The sequence below is a fragment of the Triticum dicoccoides genome, chromosome 5A (assembly GCF_002162155.2).
Source record: "Triticum dicoccoides isolate Atlit2015 ecotype Zavitan chromosome 5A, WEW_v2.0, whole genome shotgun sequence".
NCBI lineage: Eukaryota > Viridiplantae > Streptophyta > Magnoliopsida > Poales > Poaceae > Triticum > Triticum dicoccoides.
Genome location: NC_041388.1, coordinates 331,646,120 through 331,666,339, shown reverse-complemented (window position 1 = coordinate 331,666,339; position 20,220 = coordinate 331,646,120). Strand labels below are relative to the sequence as shown.

Below are 20,220 nucleotides of genomic sequence, written 5' to 3'. Positions count from 1 at the left end.
GCATGGCGAGGGGCACCGTCAAGGAAGAGGGAGATGGGAGCGTGAGGTGGCGGGGGACGGAGCCGACGAGGGCGCCGACATGTGCGTCGGGCGTGGCGACGGGATCGAGCCCTCCCCGATCCAGATCGGGGGGAGAGGGGAGCGAACGTGGGGGGAGGGGGCGAGGGAGAGTGGGGGTGTCGGTGGGATGTGGGGTTTGACCAAGGGGTTCGGGGTGACCTAATAGGGCGCCGGGGTGGGCCGGACTGGCTGGTTCATGGCCCAGTTGGGCCGGGGTCTGCTGGGCCGGAGCCCGGGGTTCTTTTGTTTTCTGTTTTCTTTTCTTTATCTATTTTCTTTTCTAGTTTATTCTTTTAATTTTTGTTTTATAAGATATAAATACAACTCCTAAATTAATGTTATAACTTATTCCACTGCCCCAAAAAGTTTGACACCTAAATACAATAGTTTCCATTATTGTAATTTTTGAAAGGCATTTAATTAATTGTCATAGCTGCTGTTTTAATTACTTTAGAGCCTTTAAACATTTTATAAAAGTGTGGTTTCTCCACTAGTATTATCCATGATTTATCTGACATATTATGGACATTTTAGTTTTAATGTTTGAAAACTTTTATTGTTTGCCTAATTTTTGAATTTGAATTTGAATCGGCTTCGAACTAACTCGAGTTTATCAACAGTAACCGAAGTGACGTGGCACCATTAGTAGAGGTTTACTGTAGCTTGATTATCCGGGCGTCACATTATCACACCCGATCATCACGTGGTGTCTCGGCACAACGAACTGTAGCAATGGTGCATACTCAGGGAGAACACTTATACCTTGAAATTTAGTGAGAGATCATCTTATAATGCTACCGTCGAACTAAGCAAAATAAGATGCATAAAGTATAAACATCGCATGCAATCAATATAAGTGATATGATATGGCCATCATCATCTTGTGCCTTTGATCTCCATCTCCAAAGCACCGTCATGATCACCATCGTCATCGGCTTGACACCTTGATCTCCATCGAAGAATCATTGTCGTCTCGCCAACTATTGCTACCACTTAGTGATAAAGTAAAGCAATTACATGGCGATTGCATTTCATACAATAAAACGACAACCATATGGCTCCTGCCAGTTGCCGATAAATGTGTTACAAAACATGATCATCTCATACAATAAAATTTAGCATCATGTCTTGACTATATCACATCACAACATGCCCTGCAAAAACAAGTTAGACGTCCTCTACTTTGTTGTTGCAAGTTTTATGTGGTTTCTACGGGCTGAGCAAGAACCGTTCTTACCTACGCATCAAAAACCACAATGCGGTATAGTGATTGCTTTTTGATCTTCAAAAAGAACCCTGTTCATTGAATCCGATTCAACTAAAGTTGGAGAAACTGACACCCACCAGCTATCTGTGTGCGAAACACATCGGTAGAACCAATTTCCGTAAGCGTACACGTAATGTCGGTCTGGGCCGCTTCATCCAACAATACCGCCGAATCAAGAATCAACTAGTGATGGCAAGCAATATGTATATACCCACGCCCACAACTCCTTTGTGTTATACTCGTGCATATAACATCTACGTATAAACCTGGCCCGGATGCCACTGTTGGGGAACACATTAATTTCAAAATTTTACCTACGCACACGCAAGATCATCGTGATGCATACCAACAAGAGGGGAGAGTATTGTCCACGTACCCTCGTAGATCATAAGAGGAAGCGTTATGACAACGCGGTTGATGTAGTCATACGTCTTCACGATGGACCGATCCTAGTACCGAAAGTACGGCACCTTCGCGATCTGCACACGTTCAGCTAGTGACGTCCCACGAACTCACGATCCAGCAGAGTGTCGATGAAGAGCTTCGTCAGCACGACGGCGTGATGACGGTGATGATGATGCTACCATCGTAGGGCTTCGCCTAAGCACTACGATGATATGACCGAGGTGGATTATGGTGAAGGGGGGCACCGCACACGGCTAAGGGATCAATGATCAACTTGTGTGTCTATGGGGTGCCCCTCCTCCCCGTATATAAAGGAGTGGAGGAGGGGGAGGGCCGGCCCTCTACTATGGCGCGCCCTGGGGAGCCCTACTCCCACCGGGAGTAGGATCCCCCCTTTCCATGTAGTGGGAGTAGGAGAGTAGGAAAGGGAAGGGAGAAGAGTAGGAAGGAGGGGGCGCCCCTCCCCCCTAGTCCAATTCGGACTAGGCCTTGGGGGGAGGGGGCGCGTGGCCTGCCCTAAGTAGCCCCTCCCTCTCTTCCTTAAAGCCCATTAGGTCCCATATACTCCCCGAAGGGTTCTGGTAACCCCCCGGTACTCCGGTTAATGTCTGAACTCACTTGGAACCATTCCGATGTCCAAACATAGTCATCCAATATATCGATCTTTATGTCTCGACCATTTCGAGACTCCTCATCATGCTCATGATCACATCCGGGACTCGGACAACCTTTGGTTCATCAAAACACATAAACTCATAATACCGATCGTCACCAAACGTTAAGCGTGCGGACCCTACGGGTTCGAGAACTATGTAGACATGACCGAGACATGTCTCCGGTCAATAACCAATAGCGGAACCTGGATGTTCATATTGGCTCCCACATATTCTACGAAGATCTTTATCGGTCAAACCGCATAACGATATACGTTGTTCCCTTTGTCATCGGTATGTTACTTGCCCGAGATTCGATCGTCGATATCTCAGTACCTAGTTCAATCTCGTTACCGGCAAGTCTCTTTACTCGTTCCGTAATGCTACATCCCGTAACTAACTCATTAGCTACATTGCTTGCAAGGCTTATATTGATGTGCATTACCGAGAGGGCCCAGAGATACCTCTCCGACAATCAGAGTGAGAAATCCTAATCTCGATCTATGCCAACTGAACAAACACCATCGGAGACACCTGTAGAGCACCTTTATAATCAACCAGTTATGTTGTGACGTTTGGTAGCACACAAAGTGTTCCTCCAGTATTCGGGAGTTGCATGATCTCATAGTCATAGGAACATGTATAAGTTATGGAGAAAGCAATAACAACAAACTAGACGATCATCGTGCTAAGCTAATAGATGGGTCAAGTCAATCACATCATTCTCTAATGATGTGATCCTGTTAATCAAATGACAACTCATGTCTATGGTCAGGAAACATAACCATCATTGATTCAACGAGCTACTCAAGTAGAGGCATACTAGTGACACTCTGTTTGTTTATGTATTCACACATGTACTAAGTTTCCGGTTAATACAATTCTAGCATGAATAATAAACATTTATCATGATATAAGTAAATATAAATAACAACTTTATTATTGCCTCTAGGGCATATTTCCTTCATAGCTACCTATCAGAACTTGAGTTACTTGAGCAATCAAGAGCAGAAACAGGGAGTGCACGAGTGCCCAAGCCGTCGGCCTGGATTCCACCCCCCGATCAACACCTCAAACTTAATGTTGATGCTGCTGTGGTTAGACATGGGGGGCTAGGGGCAGTAGATGCAACCTGTCGGGATAATTCAGGCACATTCCAGGGGGCTTGAACGGTCGTTTTTGCAAATATGGATGATCCAGGAGTGTTGGAAGCCCTAGTGATTCGAGAAGCTATGGCTCTTTCGGAAGATTTGTACATGCAGAAGATTGCAATTGCATCGGATTGCAAGAAGGTGGTGGAAGCTATCAAGACAGGCACCTTGGCAGCGTATGGAGCAATTGTTCATGAAATAAAAGAGCGTTTTGGTTATTTTTCTTCTTGTCAGATTAGTCATGAATTTAGAACCTCTAAGGTAGAGGCTCACAAACTTGCAAAGCACGCGTTAACTTTGGGTATTGGCCGTCATGCTTGGTTAGGTCAACCCAGAAACCTTGTGTTCGTCCATGTAAACATTGTGACGGATGAATAATGAAGCTTTGTGGGTTTGTCTAAAAAAGTGTTCTATAGACGTGCCCTCATTGCTTGCATAAGAGCCACATAGTTGTGATGAGACAAACATCCAACATTGCACACAAATCTTAGAGCCCATGATCAGACGGACCTCGAGTTGATTGAGATTTAATTACCTCTCAGGAGGACTGATAATTAGCAAATTTGGTTATACTTTGTGTAAGATCTTTTTGTGGGTAATTAGAAAGCGCTTTTGTCTCAGTCCATATATGTTCTTGTTGGGCCACACCGAGCAACACATCCGTCTTTGTCCGACTGTTTCCTTCTATTTCTTGTTATATAGTGTGACCGGGCTTTGTGTAGGCCCTTTTAACTTTCAGAATCTTAAGTTCTCAAGTGATATGAACTGCATTGTATCCTCAGCATAAAACTAAAAAAACTATAGTGTACCATTTATGCAAGTGTTTCTTTTATAAGTTTTTAGGCTTCCTTATGTCGTGTTAGTGAGAATGTGAGATAGCAAAAATGCATGTGCGTTGCAACGGGAGAAAAAAATTCTTCCATGTTATCTGGTGTGTCTGTGCGTTGTCATGGGAGCACACTCACATATGTGATGCTATCAAGATTCGTCTTAACCAAAACCTAAATTATCCGTTTGTTAAAGTATCATACATGCACAATACATGCATTTGCCTACATAAAGAGATGTGTAGTTCAATGACCATACATTGCTATGGAGGAAAAAATCAACTGATTGCAACTTTCTCATTTCTCAATTAAACCTAGGCACCTTGACCACCCTAAACTCTCTTGTCACCCAAACAACATAAATCTACTTTAGTCACGGCCAACGCGGGACAAAAGTCTCTGATGAAAAAAACTATGGGTCAAACGTACTTTGGGACGGTATTTTGGCAAAGAGTATGTATTCCATCCTTGACAACCTAAAATTTTCCACAACCCCTTAGGTATTTCCGGAAACATCATACATCAATATCATGCTTAGCAATATCAACCGTGGCATTGTCTGGATCTCGGTGCAAAAGTTCAGAACATGTGTCCTTCCTATTTCTGTTTCTTAGGTTCAGAACCATTTAAAGTAAATAACTGAGCATTTTTGCCATGGTTAGAAATTAAGTCAGCTTAATTAGCAATACAACAAGCAAGACAAAATGTGAGTTTAATCTTTTTTAGGGATATCTGAGTTTATACTTTCCTATATGCTAGAGTAGGCCCGTTTGGACGACAAAGCCCACCCCGCTTGAGGTGACAGACCTAGCGGATCGGTAGAGCAGTCGATGCTTCACCACATCTTCGATCCCGTCTCTAAGCATCTATCTCGTCACAGGAGGACACCGGCCGCACCATGGAGCGCAACCCTTGCCAGCCGCCACATCTTCTCCCTTCGGCTTCTTGCAGCGAAGCGAGGCCATGGTCGCGTGTCGTACCACCTCTCCTCCCTGCTGCTTCTTTCCATGGACGCGGCCAGTCCTTCTTCTTCTCTGATTCCTTAGTATGAGCCAGTTTAATCGGGTCTCTCTCGAGTTAATTTCATAATTTTCTTCCCATGAAGAAATAGACAAACTCCTTATTAATTCTCTGGGCGGCTTATTGGTATCAACTCGTAGATGTATTTAAATTGGTGAGATTTTGCTTAAGAAAGCAAGGTGGGACTATCACCACGAGGTCCGGTATCAAGATGTGAACTTAGATCACACTAATCCCTGAACCGTTTGGTCTTTTCCTCCAAGATTAGGATTTTGAGCAGTGGGGTTTGCTCGGGGTGGCCTCGTGTGCGCATTGTCGCCGTGTGTGCTATGTGGGCCATTTTTCATCGGATTGTGTTGCTCGGCGCTTGCTCTTGTCACGTTGTGGGCGGTTTTATGAGGTTTGCACGGGCCGCATCAACTTTTTAGTCCTTGTTTTTCTTTTTGTCCCACCAAAAAAAATAAAACATCATGCTAGGATGGTCCATTTCTCGGGAGGAGATGTTAATTTCCGCAGAGGTTTTCACACAAGTTAAAAATGCCTAGTCCAATTATTGAGACAAAGGCTTAATCGGATGTGCGAGAACATAAGTGACAAGAGAAAAAAAAACTCCAAAGATTAATAAAGGAAAGCAACAAATACATTATGTTGTCATACTTAAATGTGCTCTGACTAGTGCACATCTAATGATCTAGATGCATCCTAGACATCCCTAAAATGGATAAAATGTGTTGGGAGGCCATTTTGGCCCGGAGGTTTGAGCCATATCCTTCCCTGCATCCACCAAATGGCATCGCCTGCTAAATCCTGAGTAGATTGAAATGAGCAGAAGTGTGGCTATATGTCTAACCAGACGCGGCTTGTCTGCTCCCACGCCGTGCTCCCTCGGTGCTAGTTTTACATTCGACGGTTGCCTCACTTTTTTCATCCCTCGATGCCTGTCGGGGAGCACACCGAGGGAGCATGCAAGCCGTGTTTGCCCATATCCATCCCCGGAGCCACTACATGTCATCACCTGCAAAATCCAGAGTAGATGGAAACGAGCCATCTTGCTCCAAATACAGTTGCATTTGCATCTGGAAGGTGCACGTGGCATCCGGAAGGCACCCGAGTATATCCCCCAATTAAGCTATGATGATGACACGGTAGCAGGCCAAATCTGATTTTGTATTTGCCAAGGCAGAACCAAATAGCTAATACCAATCTCTACCTGAGTAGGACCTAAAGGGAATCTTGGGGAAGCATTCTCTAGGTTTTACCGGAACCTTTGCTTTGGACTGTATCCAATTGTCCTTCGTTCAAGCCAATGATAGCGATTTTAATATCATTTGGTGCCTGCAAAATTGACCGTGTCATGTCAAAAACAGGAGGGCCTAGGCCCCTTCACTGAAAATTAAGTTATGGTTTTTAGATCGTTCCAGAATCAAACCGCGTGTAATGTCCATTTACTCGAACTAGAGGTGACAAATGTCCACCGCAGAGCCTCTTATGCGGCACATGAAGCCAACAAACCAGTCGTTCTTAGTACAACGACAAACTACCTTTGTTTAATCCTCGATGCACTTAGTAGTATTTTTCGTTCGAAGGGATCACTAATAAGTTGAAGTACGTACGTACGTCACCTTTGAAACTCGAGGAACTACCGTACAGCCTTGTCGACCATGACGGCCTTATAAACCAGCATTTCCCGTTGAAGTTCCCCAGTTTAAAAGTACGAGAGGCAATCTTCTAGTTATCCAAGTTTGCATTTTCCAACGAGAGGCAAAGTTAAACTGTAACTTTGTAAGGGAGCCACCATGGAAGCCACCTCAGAACACGACGGGGGTGGCAGCGGCGCCGGCGACTACGAAGCTCTCATGGCAGCACTGATGGCCAACAGGCAGCTGCTGGAAGCCAAGGTCGGCATCAACAACGCAATGTTCGCCGCCAGCGATCTGGCCACGTCGCAGCTCGGCCATTCCTTCGTCGTCGGCGGGTGCGAAGGGCAGAAGACCATAGACGGCCAGCAGATGCCACTGGTCCTGGGCCCGTCAACGAAAGGTGCGGGCGAAGGCGGCGGCGGCACCGGGTACGAGGCGCTCGTGGCCGCTGTGAAGGCCAAGAGGGAGTGGCTGGAGGACAAGGTGGTGACCAACAGCGCCATTCTGCTGCGCGGCTTCGACGTCCGCGACGCGGCGGAGTTCGACGCCGTCGTGGAGGCGCTTGGGTGGCCGGACATCCGGTACGTCGGCCCCGCGCCGCGCACCCACGTCCACGGCCGCATCTGGACCGCCAACGAGGGGCCCCTCGAGCAGAGCGTCTACTTCCACCACGAGATGGTGCTGGTGAGCCCACACATGCATGCCGTGCCATGCCATGATCTGCGACAGTACAGCATGCCGGCCTTGAGAAGTGACTATCCATGTTCGGGTTTTTGTTTGCGTCAATTGATGTGCAGATCAAGGAGTTCCCGGCGAAGGTGATACTGTTCTGTGAGGTGCCGCCGCCGGAGGGTGGAGAGACGCCGTTCGTGCCGAGCTTCCGGGTGACGGAGCGGGCGCTGGAGGAGTTCCCGGAGATGGTGGGGGAGCTGGACGCCAAGGGGCTCCGGTACACGTTCACGGCGCCGAGCAACAACAACACCGGGTCCATGAGAGGGAGAGGATGGGAAGACGCTTTCGGCACGTCAGACAAGTCTGAAGCAGAGACGAGGTAATATACACGTCAGCCTTTGTTTTTCCTCTGTTTACTAGTTTCAGAAAGTCATAGCCGCTCGATGAAGATCTTCTCATCTCTATACAGAATCTTGAATCTCAGCCAGCGATCGGATCAAATAGTTTACAGTTACTTAGACATAGTTATTTTTCAGTCGCCTAAAAAATAGCAACACCTTTTAATTTACAAAACAAACCTGTAAATGAAAAGGTTTTGCTCATTTTTTTAGAAATAGTTATTTTAAATTTTGATAAAATATCCAAAAATTGGAAATTGGAGTAATCATAAAGAAATTAAAAATTGTAGAAATAAAACATTTAAAAGGAAGAAAAATATTTCAAAAAAACTATTTCCTCCGTCCCATAATATAAGAGCATTTTTACACTAATGTATTGTCAAAAATGCTCTTATATCATGGGACGGAGGGAGTATCTTGCATGCGCTTCATATGTTATAAATATATCTACAATGTTTTCAATAATTTAGAGGTGTGTTCTACCTTTTTTTATTTTGGATAGTAAAGTACATTTTTGTGTTTGTATTCGCAACCTTTCGAGCATGATTTAGTTATATATGTTCTTAAGTACGATAATACGGTATGTTTTTTGAAGTACTCTCTCCTTATACAAAGCCACGTACTGTTGTCTCAAGTCAAATTGATTTATTATTGACTATGTTTATAGAAAATTATTAATGCGATACTAAATAAATATCACTAGACTATCATGACATATATTTTCATAATGTACATTTATTAGGTTTTGTAGTATATGTTGCTATTTTTTGTATTTTTTTGGAAAAAATTATTATGAAAAGATTAAGTGCCTCATATACATCGACATAAGGATCACAATTGTTTCTGTGCCTAAGTTTTTTGCCACCGCAATGATTAGTGGGTGCATGCATGGTGAGAAATCCTATAAATTAACATGTCTATTTATTGTGAGGTTATCCATGAGTTCTTTTTGTTAATGCATTTTCTTAATTTTATCGTCACACTGAACCGATACAACCGCACACACGATAGTTTAACCTCGTTTCTGCATACAATCAAATACGCCCAGAACACCACACCACAATGAAAGATAGTCTGAAACAACAGAGAACAGGTGGAGAAGCACTGTTGAGAACCTAGTCTATCATCCATGCTAGAAAAAATACCTCCTTGGCAACCCGCCCAAGGTATTCATATACCATGTCACCAATCTCGATGCTCTGGTTGAAGGAAAGACCAGGAGTAGAGCCACTGTGCGCAGTTGAGTGGCACTTGCATAAGAGAGAGAAATATATTTGGACCTATGAATCTTCTAAATTTACTTGAGTTGATTTTTATAACAACCCATGCAGAGTTAATAATCATATCCGAAGCCCCTAGCTATTAGACGATATCTCAAATGAGCAAAGAGCACATGGGGAATTCATTATCTCATAAATAAACTAAAGGATAAGTGAAACATTGCGAGTTTTTGTCACACATATATGGTTTAAAAATTGTATAATGAAGATTTTTCTTTTCCTAATTCTAGCTCATCCAAGTATGTGATAAACCCTAGTCACCTAAAACTGCACATAGTAGAGCCTAACCTTGTACTCTAAAAGTGTGCAGTTTCAGCAACAACAACAAAAAAAAACAAATTCTACATACAATGTAGGAGTGGTGATAAGAAGAGTTAAATATTGGTTTGCAAGCTTAAAAGAGGAATGATAATTTATAAAAGTGCAGAAGTTAAAATAGAAAATCACCAGATATAATAGCAATAGCACAAAATTTTGTGCTTTGCTGGGAAAATGGATATCCACATTTGTACACCTATGCACAAAAAAGAGCAAAGAACTAAGTACTACTCCGTTCCAAAATAAATGTCTTAATTTTAGTGTAATTTTGTACTAAAATAGTACAAAGTTGAGACATGTGTCTCTAAGTGTTTTATTATTATACTAATTTTAGTACAAAGTTATACTAGTTGTTCTATGTATTCTGAAAGAACAATAGTAAGTCTCTACAAAAGAAAATTAACAATAAGCGGTTTGGGATGTTTGCAGGGCAAAGTCACTGGGAATGGGCGTGGAGTGGCTCGAGGACGGTGGCGTGAAGACGATCCTGGGTCCCCGCACGCTGACCCACGTCTTCCCAGGGCACGAAGGCCGGAGGATGTGGTTCAACACGTTGGTCGGGATGCACGGCAAGGAGCTGAGCTCGGCCACGGCGGCTGACGGGGCCGAGATCCCGGCGAGCTTCGTGCAGCGGTGCGAGGAGATCATCGAGGAGGAGAGCATCCAGTTCCGTTGGCGCAAGGGCGACATCCTCATCCTCGACAACCTCGCCACGCTACACGGCCGGCGGCCGTCGCTGCCGCCTAGGCGGGTTCTCGTCGCAACTTGCAAGTGACGCGCTGATAAGTTCTTTTTATTTATTGATCAGAACTCCCACATATGCCATGTGGCGCATCCAAGAGTTTATCAGCGTATGACATCCCAATCGGTACAACACAATTTAACTGGGTCGCCTCATCCCATTCGTTGTCATTGACCGCAGGTACCTTGATCCGTGCTATCCGCGGTCGTGAACCGGATCAAGGAAATCAAATGTTCATTACACGATGAATATTTGTTAATACATTATGAAGTTTTTTAATACATGACATTTTTTAAACACACAAGAATATTTTTTAATACGCGATGAACAAAAAAAGGAGAGAAAACGAAAAGAAGCAAAAATTGAAAAAAGTAAAAATAGGAAAGGAAAACAATAAATTGAAAAAAGAAACCAAAAAGAAACGGGACAGAAAAACTACTCCACAAAACACTAGAAAAAAGAGACACAAAATCAGGAGAGAACCAGTAGGCATGTTGTAAAACCGGAAGAAAAATTTTCATGGATGTTCTTACTGGTCCATGGCCCCTTCACAAACACTATAGGCGAGCGCTAACGGCATGTATATAGATTGATAAGAACGAGTTATCTGAATTTAGAGATGACAAAAAACTACGATGTACCATTGGTTATCTCTCTAGTAACTAGATATTCCTAAAAATATGGTGAGAGATTTATTGCTAAGAGATCATCTATTATTTAAGAGAAGACAGGGTCTTTTTTTTGTGGTTTCTCTTTCATCCATCTCAGCATTTATGCTACGTGGCACTTCTAAGATAACACCATTGTACATGCCTTAAGGAGTGACATGATAAGTAATGTATAGCAACATCTGGAGAACTTATAGACAATCCACAACACATCGGATATTTTTTCAAGGAACATGCTCAACTTTATTATTAAAAAGATGCAAGTTTGCAGTAATTTACAGGATGATGGAGCTGAAGCAGTCACACGTGGCGCCCCTGGTAATGACAAAGCATGCTTGGCTATAGAATCGGCCTCAAAATTACATTCTCTACTCCAGTGAACAAAGGAGCAAGAAGCAAAACTATTCGAACTCAACATGATATGTCTTTGATGTTCTCATATTTACCACCAGCACCTCTATAAATGTCATCCACTACACTTTTGCAATCCAAAACAATCGTCAAGTTTTGAATGCCCAAATTAACAACTAAAGTGAGCACTATCACGCACCTCACACGCATACTTTGGGCCGGCCCAATGCGGGTTGGCACCTTTTTTCTCGTTTCCTTTTTATTCCATTTCACACTTTTCCTATTTTCAAATATTTTTACTTTTCCCTTTTTATTTCTTTAACTAAGTTTTCAAAAAAAATGGAAAACAATCTTGACTTTAAAAATTATAGGAATTTTATAAAATGTCATGAAATTTTAAAAATATTTAGGAGTTTATTAAACTTTCGTGAATTTTGAAAAGGTTCAAGAACTTTAAACAGTGTTATGGAATTTATAAGATATTCATGAATAAAAAAAAGGTATTCACATATATTTTTGATTTTTTAAAAAAATTCAACAATTCTAGGAAATGATATTGGATTTTAAAAACATTCGCCAATTTCAATTTTTTTGTAAAATTTTAAAAAATATTTCCGGATTTCAAGAAAAAATGTTTTCAAATAAAATATAATGAATTTGGTCTTTTAAAAGGATTTTCCGAAAACATTCATGAATTTTGAAAATGTTCCTGGATTTAAAAAAAGTTTCCATATTTCAAACAATCTGCCTGGATTTTTGAAACATATCCGCATTGAAAAAATGTTCACCTATTTGACGAATGTTCCTGGAGTTAAAATAAGATTGGAATTACATAAAATGTTTCCAAATTTAAAAACATGTTCACGACTTTAGAAAGTGGAACAGATAAAAAATTAGTAATATAAAGATAAGAATGAATGTGAAGACAGAATATAAAAAAATATGATGAAACAAAAAATAAAAACCGGAAAAAACCGGAAAAATCAAGTCTTGGGGAGCTAGATGGGCCGGCCCAAAGAAGCTACAGGTATCCACGCGATGCGCATTTGATCCTTATTACCCCTCAAAAGAAATTGATCCTTATTTCGCTCTTTAGGCGCGAAATAGGATCCGCCTAGCATTTCCAATTTAAATTGGAGTATTTCTACATGATGAGAGTATATTTTCACCCGAAGATCCATTTCGATCCCCGGTTGACGCGCCATAGTGACAATGGCCTTGCTGGCGGCGGGCCTGTTTTTCGGCTCACAAAGCCCTCATGGGCGATGCTGTTTTTTCGTCTTGAAGACGGCAAGTGCTGAGAATGGTGATTGCAGAAATTTGTTTCTATGGAGTTTACTTGCGAATGTTCCTGGAAATGTATCCTCTCTCCTTTTCCCTCGTGGGTTCCACGGTTTTGTGTGTTCCCACGGTTTCGTGTTACAAGTTAACATCAGTTTAATGGAATGCGGAATTTCTAAAACAAAAAAATGCGTGATCTGTGTGCCGTTAAGATGCACATGTGTGCAATCATTGCTGGCACAAAGAACTGGAACACCGCTGAAGAAAGGTACTGAGGGAGGGGTAGGATGCTTTCGCTGGCTGAATCAAATGGGTGGTAACAGGCGGGCTGCTCCTACTGGTTCTCACCAGAGCCCTTACGTGATGTCTGAGGAAGAATCGCATCTCTTCTACTGCCTCCTCTCAAGGCCCGAATGATTAGCAAACGCGTTTTGCCATTTATGCTTTGAGTCCGCCAAGTAGCCATCTCTCTCTCCAATCCATGATATAGTAGGTGTAGGTTCGAGCGCTAGGATCTATGCCAAGAGTGCACCTGCCTCCCAGAATGGCTCCAGAGAACACAGAGCAAGCTCCCAGCCTACGGACCAAGCCAACTGAGGGGGTCGACTTCGAGCCGCATCCGGAGCTGCTCATGGCCGCGCGCCGCGGCGACTGGCGGCAGCTCGAGCGTCTCCTTGGCCAAAAAGACGACGCAGCAGCGGCGCCCCCGCCGGCGCCAGTGCGACCGGCACGTCATGATGTGATCGTCCACATCGAGGAAGCCGTTAATGTCGAATCGGCATCCACGGTGACCTCGGCCGACGCGGTCACCGTGGCGCGGGACTCCGTCCTCCACGTGGTCGCATCTCGGGGAGACGCTCATGAGTTCCTGAAGAGCGCGACGGTGATCTACGACAGGGCCCGTCACCTGCTCGACGCCCGGAACGGCAACGGCGACACGCCCCTGCACTGCGCCGCCCGGGCAGGGTGGGGCGGGATGGTCGCTCATCTCGTGGGTCTCGCGAGAGGAGCCGAGAATGGCGGTGGCGGCGGCGACGACGAGAAGGTGAAGGCGATGCTGAGGATGCAGAACGAGCAGGGAGAGACGGTGCTACACGAGGCGGTCCGTTTGGGCAGCGGAGACATGGTCGGCCGGCTGATGTCGGAGGACCCCCATCTAGCTCGAGTTCCGCCGGCCGATGGCGCCTCGCCGCTGTACTTGGCTGTCTCGCTGGAACACGACGACATTGCACGGCAGCTCTATCAGAACGACAAAGGGTTGTCATACTCTGGACCAGACGGGCGAAATGCCTTGCATGTAGCCGCTCTCAAGGGCAAAGGTGAGGCCTTTTCCCCCATCTTTCTTTTTTTGCCGGGGGCATTTTCCCCATCTTTTACAATTTTATTCAATGCCACTGGATCACAACACGTTCTTTGTGGTTTTTTAATATAAATGATGTTTTATTAACTCGTAATGTAGCATAAGAGAACACATAGCATGATGAATATACATTCGATCTCTGAATAATTAGAATGCACACAATTCTTCATAAAAAAATGTACACAACGTAAAAATAGATATCGAAGATGGCATCAAAATAGTACGTGCAAGTTTTGAGAGAGAGAGAGAGAGAGACTGTCATTGTGTTGTCTCCGCGGCAAGAAAATTCATTGTGTTGTCTCCGCCGCAAGCAAGTTCATTGTTATGCCTGTTTTAGTGAGTGAAGTTATGGGCTTTAACATTCCCTCGGTGACATCCTTCACTTCCACTCTTTCTTCTATGCTACTCAGGGTCAGTTTTGAAAATTTAAGAGATCCAAACATTATCCATCTGAACATTGACCTTTCATTTCAAGAAACTGAATTCTTCCAAATCTATATTTTGAGTTTGTATCTTATAGTTTGAATTTGTATACTTCTTGAATCTTAAAATTCAAAATAAAATTTGAGAAGTTTAAATTCTAAACATTAATTCTAATAATTTAAATTTTCAACTACATATTCTAAAACTCTAAATCTTATAATTTCTTGAATCTCCAAATCCTAATGCTAAAAGTCCAACTTTTAAAAATTTAAAGTATCACCATTTTATATCAAAATTATGTAAATAATTGAAGAGTCCACCACACACAATAAAGGGAAAATTTTGTTTTTGCCACTCTAACTTTTGCCCACTTTACTTATGCCACTCTAGAATTTGAAATTTCACTTTTGCCACTCTTGGCTTTTGACAATATATCACTTTTACCATTCCGTGGCAAAAGCAAAATTTTCGGAGTGGCAAAAGCGAAATGAAAAATTATCATTTTTGCCACGGAATGGCATTTGTGATGTATTGTCAAAAGCTAAGAGCGGCAAAAGTGAGATGCCAAATTCTAGAGTGGCATAATCAAAGTGAGCAAAAACTAAAGTGGCAAAAACAAAGTTTTCCCCACAATAAACACTGCCGCTACATAATTTGTGTATGAAACCGACAATGAAAGTTTGCAAGCCAAGGTTAAACCAAACTTCGATTGTCACAGACTATTGGGAAATCACCACATGATTGGGCAAAAGCCTGATTTTTTTGTTATTTTTTATCAACTATTGCTCTTCCTTTTTTTTAGAACACTATCACTCTTCTTCGCGTTATAGCAATTAGCAAAGACCATGAGGCGAAGTCAATTGGTGCACATAGCTAAGATAGCTTTGAAATATAAGAAAAGTTGTTTGTGTGCCAACATAGTTTCGGCAAAAGCCAAACATATCAACATATCACACTAGCGATAAGCCCCTCATTACGATTTATGCTATAGTTAGCCGTTTCAGCCTTGACAATGGGCGTGGCTATACCTCGCCTACTGCGAGAGGTACTGCTGCGTCACCTGAGGAACGCCCCTAGTGCACCGGCCCAGTAGTAGGTTTGTTCTTTTTCTTCACTTGATTTATTTCTCTCGTTTTTTATTTTACGTTTGTTTATATTTTCAAAATATTCTAATAAAAATATTTCAGAAACAATTACTTAAGTTTTGAACAAAAATATGCAGTGTTACAAAATATTCGTGCAACTTTTTGAAAATGTTGGTAGAATTTAAAAAAAATGTTTGTGACATTCAAAAAGTGTTCACAAACTACAGAAAAATATTTGTGACATATAAAAAGGTTATAAAATTGAAAAAATTCATGTATAATTCAACAAAATATTTCATAGCATCCAAAAAATGCAGGTGAATTTCTATTTAAAAATCACGTGTTTCAAAAAATATGTTCCTAACATTTAAAAATATATTTGTACAAAATACAAACAATTTTTACGTAGTATAAAAATAAGTTTCATACCATTCAAAAAATGATGTAATATTTTAAATATATGTTCATGTACTTGTTTAAAATGTTCCTGACTTTTTATGAAAAACTCCCTCCATCTCATAAGATAAGATCATTTTGCAAAGTAGTTTGCAAAATGATCTTGTATTATGGGACGAAGGGAGTATCTTCATACCAATGCAAAAAAAAATGTTTGTGTAGTTTTAGAAAATTATTGCAATTAAAAAATGTTCAAGCTGTATTTGAAAAATGTTCAAACCATGTATTTAAGAAATATGTGCATTGTGTATTTGAAAAATGTTCACTGTATATAAAAAAAAAGATTGACGTATACACTGAAAATGTACATTGTGTATTGAAATAAGTAGGCATGTGTCGAGAAAGAGAAACAAAGAAAAATAAAAATAAAAAACTAGAGAAATCAAAGAAAACCAGTGAAAAAACGTTGACAAACAAAAAAAACAAAGAAAATCCGGTGAAGAAAGGAAGAAAAACAGAAGAATCTAAGAAAACTGAAGACGAAACAAAGAAAAACAAAAGAAATTGAAGAAAAACCAGTCAAAACTGAAGAAAAACCAACAACGATCGAGCAAAGCGAACACGGTAGAATGGGCTGATCAAGAAACCAACGCCATGAAAATACTTTAGGTGAGATGTAATATATCTCAGTATGGGCAACACATAGCCTAACGACTACAATTCAAACCTTTTTTCAATAGTAGTGGACCGATAACTTTATATCAAGCTGATATAGGTACATGCACCCTAGGACAACACAATGTCAACCAATGTGTAAACATATTGCCTACTCTTAGCATTGCAATTCCATTAAGAGCTAGCAATTGCAGAGACAATAAAAATGCTACTGGAATGGAACAAGGATCTCATCAGACAAGCAGACAGATCCAGTAGAAGCACACCTCTCCACTTTGCGGCATCATGGGGGGAGCATGAGGTGATCAGCTTGCTCTTGGATGCTGACCAATCCGCGGCGTATCAGCCAGACATCGACAGATCGTTTCCCATACACGTGGCGGCGTACGCGAACAAAGTCAAGGCAGTCTCTGTCTTGCTCGACGGCCGCCGGGACTGCGCCGAGCTACGTGACGCCAATGGCAGGACCTTCCTCCATGTGGCCGTCCTTGAGGAGAGCCAGTCTGTGGTGACATACGCCTCCAACCTGCAGAGCAAGAAATTTGCATCGTCGGTGATGAACATGCAGGACAAGGACGGCAACACCGCGCTGCATCTTGCGATCCAGATGGGGAACATGTGGATCTTCAGTCCTCTAATGAAGAACCGTGAAGTTAAGTTGAATCTGAGAAACAACAAGGGACAAACGCCACTTGATCTCTCGTGGATCACGACACCTGCAGGGGTTCATTACGGATTGGTAAGCAATTGTTTGTTGGTCGGTTCATGCATATAGCTCCACTGACTTGCACTAAGAGAATGATTTATTTTGTGTTCTTCCAATGTATTTTTTGCAGAACCCAAGAATTATGATACATAGGTTGCTTCAAGATGCTGGCGCAAAGAATGGCACATTTAGATGTGATCACTTCCACAAAGAACATATTGTTTTGCTAGACCCGAAGGAAGAAGCGCAGAAGATAACCGACTCCACACAGACCATAGGCATCGGCTCTGTGCTGATCGCGACGGTGGCCTTCACCGCAGCCTTCGCCCTACCCGGTGGCTACCGAGCGGATGACCATCCGAACGGCGGCACACCGACGCTGGCCAGGCACTATGCGTTCGACGTGTTCATCATCGCCAACACGCTAGCCTTCATCTGCGCGTGCCTATCCATCACCAGCCTCATGTACGCGGGGGTCACCACCGTGGACATCCGCACCCGCATGATCTCCTTCGTTATCTCGGTCACGTTCATGGCCGGCTCGGCTAGGAGCCTCGGCGCTGCCTTTGTGTTCGGGCTGTATGTGGTGCTGGCCACGGTCGCGCGCACAACGGCCATCGCTTCATGCGCGATCACAACTCTCGCATTGGTCGACGCCGTGTGGGCCTTCTCGATGGTGGCCAATGGGGAGCTGATGCTGCTAAAGAGGCTTGGAGTTCGGGCATGGTGGAGGCTTCCATGGGCGATTCTACTGACCTTTCTGTCGCAGTTTTGGCCTTACATTGTGATCGCCGGCGTGCTAATATTTTACAAGGTTGATAGAGTTCATTGACTTGTAATGACATTGTGGGACTGCTCGTAACGCATTTAAATTGCTCAAGCACTTTGTTTTGTGTGACGAAGAGGAGGGAGAAGGCGATTAACATGTGAATTCAAATCTTGGTGATTGCGCTATGTGAAATATGAAAGAGAAAAATATTCTTTATTCCAAATTTGTGATTCTTCATATAAGTGGACGTCTCTAGCCGAATCCCTAAAATTTGCTGGTCGATCAGATGTGAAACATCTGCCGCATCGTCCGCACGCCATGCCCCCTGATTGAACCATTTGCAACATTGCCCCTATTGCAAGATGCGTGAGCACAACACGAACCACAACCGCCGCTAACCTTTCTGAAGGCACCGTTGCATTACCGCATCCCTCCCATGTGGATTTCTGTAGCTCATGGGGAAACCCTTGATCTTGTGTGATCGAAAGATGGCAGCGCCTTGGTGTCGTATTCCCCCCGGGGACTTCGTCTTAGGAGCTGGGCACCGGGGAGCGGGACTAGTGGAAGGCGGCGATGTTGGCGTCGGGACTTCTGTGGCAATGATGATGGGGGAGCAATGTCGGAGACGCAACTATGGTATAGGTAGTCGCTCTTCTCCGGCATGTCTGCGGGATTGCCTCAGATGGTTTGTTGTTGTGAAGTCAAAGCTGCAGTGACGGGGTCCCGATGGCGTGCGATGACGAGCAGCAGGTGGTTCGTTTGATGATCTCCTGTGGCACTAGTTGTGCCTTGTTCCCCTTCGTAGTTCTCTATCAGAGTCGGAGCTGCACCATCTAGTCGCAGGTGGCTGAGTTCTGACGCGGATTTTCATACATTTTCACGCGGGGTCTACAGTATGGGTTGAGTCATATGGTGAATCCTGGGTCATTTTCTCAGGGATTAGGGATGGCAATGACGCCTGTAGGGGAGAAATGATGACGATGGCGCCTGCATGGTGTCTCGGTGAGACCCTCTTCGGAGTGATGTGTGTGGACTATATTATGTGTACCACTCAGTGATTGTGATGGTATTTCGTCTGGTTTTTCATAATTAACTGGGCAACCTGGTTTTCACTTATTTTGTAATTAACCGAGCAATTCTTTTCTTCTTAATGAATGTAGGAATCCTGCCATTTTGGAAGAAAAAAAACAAGACTTAGATGCTTTGGAGGCTTTGACAACAACCTTTCACATTTCATGATGTCACCAGCTCCATGTCGTCGACAACTTGTTGTAGAATAAGAGTAGTTTTTGTTTGCAGGGTTAGAATAAGAGTACTTAGGTTCACCAGATCAACACCGAGAGAGATGTACCATAGAAAACGCAATTTACATTTTATACCTACTAGAAACATATATAAGACCTCTAGTGTCGAGTATAGCAGCCCATGTGCTGCCCTACATGCCATCTCGATAGCAGGTCTGTATAACGTTAAGTTAATGAAGAAGTCAACGACTTTATGCATTAACTGGTTTAATTTACTCCTCAACTATGTTTGAAAAGAGGCCCCTAGCAGCTTGAGTTTTGGGGTACATAGTTACACAGTGCATCCGGTTCAAAAACTTTATAATAATCGTGAACAACTTTTATAATAGGATGAGGCAAGAAGATTGATACACCGGTGCATCCGCTGCAAGGATGTGCAAGGCTGTACTCGGTCAACGTCCATCCCTGCAACCTACTACTCTGGCATGTTTGATAAAATTATGTGTTAGTTGAGTATTTGTTTTAGGAATTTTAGTTGAGGATATTAATATGTTTGGATTTCAATTTCATGTGACTTTGATGTGGGCGTGTCCTCTGTACAACACCGTTTTCTTTGGCAAATGGTAGCGGAAACACAAAGTGACATCGGCTAGGTGGTGCTTTTTGAGTATCGGGTCTCAAGCTCGAAGGTGAAAATTCTTAAGTTTGACCTTCGTTGGCTGCATCTTGCAATGGCTGTGTGTACGTGCCGTGTCCTTGATGAAGGCATTGCTTTGGAGCTTGCTCAGACATGCTCTCTGAGGCGAAAACTTAAGATCCAACCATCAAT

General features: G+C 43.1%; 2 protein-coding genes across 2 annotated transcripts; both read left to right on the top strand.

The window, feature by feature from the left end:
- The first annotated feature begins 7,179 nt into the window (after window positions 1-7,179).
- On the top strand, window positions 7,180-10,531 carry LOC119297288 (clavaminate synthase-like protein At3g21360). The gene is made up of 3 exons (XM_037575138.1): window positions 7,180-7,707; window positions 7,821-8,074; window positions 10,121-10,531. The coding sequence occupies exons 1-3, from the start codon at window positions 7,180-7,182 to the stop codon at window positions 10,464-10,466; spliced, it is 1,128 nt and encodes a 375-aa protein (XP_037431035.1). The 3' UTR covers window positions 10,467-10,531.
- Window positions 10,532-13,277: 2,746 nt separating this feature from the next.
- On the top strand, window positions 13,278-18,315 carry LOC119299500 (ankyrin repeat-containing protein At5g02620-like). Its single transcript, XM_037576716.1, has 3 exons — window positions 13,278-14,052; window positions 16,867-17,411; window positions 17,509-18,315. The coding sequence occupies exons 1-3, from the start codon at window positions 13,278-13,280 to the stop codon at window positions 18,208-18,210; spliced, it is 2,022 nt and encodes a 673-aa protein (XP_037432613.1). The 3' UTR covers window positions 18,211-18,315.
- Window positions 18,316-20,220: the final 1,905 nt, after the last annotated feature.

Excerpts from the sequence above, each read along its gene's own strand:
- LOC119297288 (XM_037575138.1), top strand. The coding sequence starts at position 7,180 with ATGGAAGCCACCTCAGAACACGACGGGGGTGGCAGCGGCGCCGGCGAC. Across the intron at positions 7,708-7,820 it reads TCCACCACGAGATGGTGCTG|ATCAAGGAGTTCCCGGCGAA; the intron begins GTGAGCCCACAC and ends ATTGATGTGCAG. Across the intron at positions 8,075-10,120 it reads AAGTCTGAAGCAGAGACGAG|GGCAAAGTCACTGGGAATGG; the intron begins GTAATATACACG and ends GGATGTTTGCAG.
- LOC119299500 (XM_037576716.1), top strand. The coding sequence starts at position 13,278 with ATGGCTCCAGAGAACACAGAGCAAGCTCCCAGCCTACGGACCAAGCCA. Across the intron at positions 14,053-16,866 it reads AGCCGCTCTCAAGGGCAAAG|AGACAATAAAAATGCTACTG; the intron begins GTGAGGCCTTTT and ends TAGCAATTGCAG. Across the intron at positions 17,412-17,508 it reads CAGGGGTTCATTACGGATTG|AACCCAAGAATTATGATACA; the intron begins GTAAGCAATTGT and ends TATTTTTTGCAG.